The 4,683-nt window shown below is 46.2% G+C and overlaps 1 protein-coding gene across 1 annotated transcript in view; it reads left to right on the forward strand.

The window, feature by feature from the left end:
• LOC104496555 (plexin-A4-like) overlaps positions 1-533 on the forward strand; it is a gene marked incomplete at its 5' end in the record, with an annotated part of 14,183 nt that extends 13,650 nt beyond the window's left edge. Inside the window, 1 exon segment of the mRNA XM_010139689.1 lies at positions 438-533. Coding sequence (XP_010137991.1) covers positions 438-533 — 96 coding nt within the window.
• Positions 534-4,683: the final 4,150 nt, after the last annotated feature.

A 4,683-nucleotide genomic window follows, 5' to 3' on the forward strand; every position in this document is an offset into this window, starting at 1 on the left:
ACGATCTCTGCATCATATGTGGACAAAGGTTGTTAGAGCATATATGCCCAGTGCCATTTCCGATACCCTAAAGTACCCAAGCATGGTCTAGCAGGACTTAGAAGTGAACAGCATGGTTCTATGTGTTGAAGAATGGGTGAGACCCCTTAGGGCATCTCAAGTGCATGGCAAGGTGAAGAATAGAGCTACCAAACAACTGATCTCCAAGACGAGAATCCATGTGATTGGTGGCAATGTAAACACCTGCATTGTCAGATCAACCCCAAGCTGCCTGCCTAGTTCCCTGCTGGCTGACTGACCTGCTTTGAATGATCTAAGCTAATCCTGGGACCTACCTTAGAGAAAACTAACCCTTATTTGTTGCTATAAGATGCTGGATTCAGTTCTTTTGGGAAAAAAAATTACAATACCTATCTCTTCTTTCTCTCTTTTTCCAGATTCTTGGAGCCCTTGATCAAGACGACCAAGCTGGGAAACAGAAACTTGCCTACAAACTTGAACAAGTCATAACCCTCATGAGCATAGACAGCTGAGAACTGTCCTGCCAGGGACACCCTGGGAGGGATAAACCAAGTCGTGCCTCACTCAAGATCATCATCTTTACCAAGTGCAAGTTTTGATCGGCTGTACGCAGAGTCACCTGAACAGCGCTCTTCTCTCTCTCTCTCCCTCATTTCTTTCTCTTTCAAAATCTATGGACAAAGAGACAAAGCCCCGGGGGTTGAAAGAAAAAAAAAACTGCAGAGGAATTCTGGCTCTGGGGATATCAAGACATTTGGGTGGAGCTCTTCTTTTCACAGCTTCCCCTCTGCCTTTGCCCTAGAGAACTCTTACACACAAAACCCCCCTCCCCCAACATCACATCATCACTCTGCAGATGGGAAATTGGGAGGTAACTTCTGTCATGCTGCTTTAACTGCCCTCCAAGGGCTGTAGCCTCTGGAGAGGACACAGAAATGAACTCAGTGTTACTAAAAGCCTCCCCAAGGGGAAGGCGGCCTGCCTGCAGGGATCCTGGAGGGCAGGAGCAAATCAAGATCCTCTCCTGCAGAGCCATTGCAACTCTATCTCTTGATAGTGACCCACTGGGAGAGGAACCCCAAGGCTCCCCGAAAAATGCCATGGCTCCGTCCAGAGTGGGATCACCGTGGCTCTTATCTGCCTGGGCAAACAGCGGTGTAGCTGCTCACTTGGGGCAGGAGAAGGGTCAAGAGGGGAGGAGGGGACCGACGTTCCCCTGCCCATGTGTTTCATATGGTTATTCTTATTTTTCAAAGAGACCTGTGTCCCCCTCCGTCTTTCCCATTGTGTCCTGTTGGTCGTAGCACTGTGGCAAAAGCAAAAACGCTCTCTCTGCTCGGTGGCATCCTGTCAGTGGTGGTTCTGTTCCTTCTGGCAATGGACAGCACAGCATTTCCCTCGTTCCCACCTCAGCTTGGAAAGCAAGAGCCAGAAGTCTCATTTTGTTCCTGGCAAGGAGCTCAGCCTCGAAAACCAACCAGAGGGATATTTTTTAAAGCTGTTAGTTCTCTCTCTTTGTTTCCTCAACTAGAACAAACCTATTGTTTTCTCATGGTAGAGTATCAGAAGGATTCTGAAGGGCTTGCCATGAAGCAAGGTGGTACATAGGACTGATGGTAAAACCTTCCTTCAAAGCCACTCCTAAGAGGAAATGTCACCACACATTTTGGAAGGAAATCTTGGAGGAAATCCAAATGAAACACTGCAAAATATTCTTCTACCTAGATACCCCCAGCTGAACTGCATGTCTTCTGGAGGTTTCTGAACCACTGTAAGCTCATTTGCCTTTTGGTGCCAACTCCTGGCCTTTCTTCTTCTCCATTTCTGGAACCAAAAGGCCTTGCTGAAGGCACAGTTGCTGCCTGAAAAGGATTTGCTCTTTCTTTGCACTTCCTATTCCTTCAGAGATCACTGTCACCACGGGACAATTGTGGATGATTACCCTGTCCTATCCTCTGCTCGTCTTCTCCAGAACAACATCGCAACCTGTTCCATGGCCAACCAAAGAGGAGTGAGCTCCTGCATCTCTCTGTATTTGGCTGTTTTGTTCGTACAGCTGCCAGCCTGGATAACACCGTGGTCCAGCGTAGTGGGAGACCCTCAGGGTCTGGGGAACCTTGGATCTTGTACACCATGGAGGCAAGAGCTGGTACCGCATTCATCTCACCAGAAGTGAACAGAGCTTACTAGCAGATGGAGGAGTGGCTTACTGCCACGGAGAATCATCCCCCATCCATCTCACCCCATCCTCAGAGCTACAGCCTGGATCTACTTTGCACCTGGAGGGAGGAAGGGGTAAAGACAGGGTGTGTAAATTGATTACAGAACGAGTGTATTTGGTTTTATTTATGTCTCTTGCTAGCACACCAGAACCTCTTCAGAACGACGGATCATGAATGTGTCTAAGGGGGGTGGTGGTGCAAGCAGGAGTTAGGCAGCAAGTGGGTTTTGCTCAGCCAAGCAGATATACGTGTAGGCAAGTCTTTCTAAAACCACTGAAAGAACAGCAGTCCCAAACTGGATGTGTCTGTGGGGAGAATATCACAAGATCCATACTGAAACAGCAAACTTAGGGACACGTCTTGGTTTTAAAACCCCAGACATTTCTCTCTTGATTATAATTATTATTATTTTGTGCGTGTGTGCGTGTGTGTGTGTGTATCTGTGTGCGCGTGTGTGCGTTATTTCCTTTTTGGTTTTGCTTGCTTTCTGTTTGATTGCTGAGCTGATGGACTCACCACGCACCTTACGGACATCTCAGCATTTTTAAGAGGCCTGCGCATTGGGGACGATTTGGGTTTGGTTGGTTCTGCCTTGGTTTTGTTGATCCATTTAGTAGTGTTGGCGCATGTTCTAGATCCCTTGATCATGGCTGTGAAAGTGGGGTGGAAGTCCCACCAGAGCCAGCAGTAAGAAAATTACACCACCACCACCACAAACACAATATTTTTTATAAGTACATAAAAAAGGAAAAGTAAAAAAAAAAAAAAGGAAGAAACCAAAGGTTTTGACAAACAAAGTGCCACAAAAGATAAATATGGACCCTATTGTCATGCCTTGTACTCACAGCTGGATGGTAGGAGCCTGAGGACAAATAGCTGGCTTGGAGGGAAGTGGTGATGAGTGATGGGCTGTACTGCCTGGACATGCGCACATGGAAGGAAGAAGAAGCTGTTTAAAGAAACCAAAAGGTATCAAAGCGAACTGGTGTAACCCTGCACAGTTCTGAAGTCAGAGGAACAACACAGGGGAAATTCGAGACTTACCCTGTTTCTTTTTGATGTTTTCAGGGCTGTGCTTTTGTTTTATTACGGTTGGTTTCCATTGTTATTATTTTATTTCTTCTTGCTGGTACGAAGTTTTTCATCTGTAATATATATATTTTTTCAAGAAAAACTTGAACACCTCAGAGACACTGAGAATGAAACACTTAGGGGAAATGGGAAACGCTATGAGATTGGTGTCTCAACCCTTCCCAAGTTCCCATTTAGGCATTTCTGTTTTCTCTCCACCCTCTTCTTTCCCCCATCCTCAGGATTTGAAAGTAAAATCTATATTCTGCTTCTCTTTCATTTCCTCCTTATTTTTCTTCTTGTTTTCCTTTCTTTGGTGTTTGAGCTGGCTTTGGTTTTCGCTTGGAAAATGTGCCAGAATCGTGATGTAAATGCGTGGGCTTCCTCCCCTGACCCCTTCAGTGCTCTTCCCATTTCCAACCACTGTCCCAGCATCCCCCAGTCTATGAGAGGTCTTGGCATCTTTCTTCCCAGCCTCACCCGTAGAGTTATTTTTTAAGTGCATGTAGAACACTAATAAAAACAAAGATGCAAGCAGAAGAATGAGCCCTACTACAACACGGATGCGTTCTTTTCCTCTTCCTTTGATTTGTTTTCCCCCGCCTCCCTTTCCACACTTGGGCAATAACGCCCAATGGCTGGTATTCCACACTGGTTTTCAAGCCACGTGGAGAGAACCGGAGCCAAAGTCCCTAGAAGTCAATGGGCAGGCTCCTAATATCCAGAATACGCCAGATGATAGGCTGACCTTTATGGGTATTTCTGAAACACTGCAATCAAGACGATGGATGCTGACACTTGCAGCACTGTCAGAACTGGGGAAAGGGAACTCACAAAGACTTTCTGTGGTCCTTTTGAAGAGCTAAGATTATTTCTTCACTGCAGAATTTGCTCTGGGACTTTGCGCCTGGGTTAGAGGAACAAAAGGTGAACGGTCACTCTGCAAACACATCATGTGCTCCCTGTGAGTGAGTCACCTATCAATGACATGAAGATCTGAGACATAATTCATCACCTCCTGCTCTTTTGCAGGCTGAGCCTGCTGAGGGAAAAGTTGTGTGTTGTCCAGAAGAAAGTGTTAGAGATTGTTAGTGCTTGAACGGACAGCACAGGAGAACTACCAGAAAGGAGAAATGCAGCCATTCAAGGGCACCTACCTCTCCCAACAGGCTGCAGTCTTTCTCTTCCCACTATTCATCCTCTCCTGAACATAGCTGGAGGTTTGGTCCAATCCAGCCTTGCTCTGTTAGGTAGGGGAGCTATGCCAATTTTCTCATCTGCAGTTGTCTTATCAGATCTCTGGCACTGGAGAACATAAAAAATTGTTACGACATGAAGATTAACTGACAGAATTTTGGTCGGTATTTGC

This window comes from Buceros rhinoceros, unplaced genomic scaffold (genome assembly GCF_000710305.1).
Source record: "Buceros rhinoceros silvestris isolate BGI_N320 unplaced genomic scaffold, ASM71030v1 scaffold7667, whole genome shotgun sequence".
In the NCBI taxonomy this organism is placed as follows: Eukaryota; Metazoa; Chordata; class Aves; order Bucerotiformes; family Bucerotidae; genus Buceros; species Buceros rhinoceros.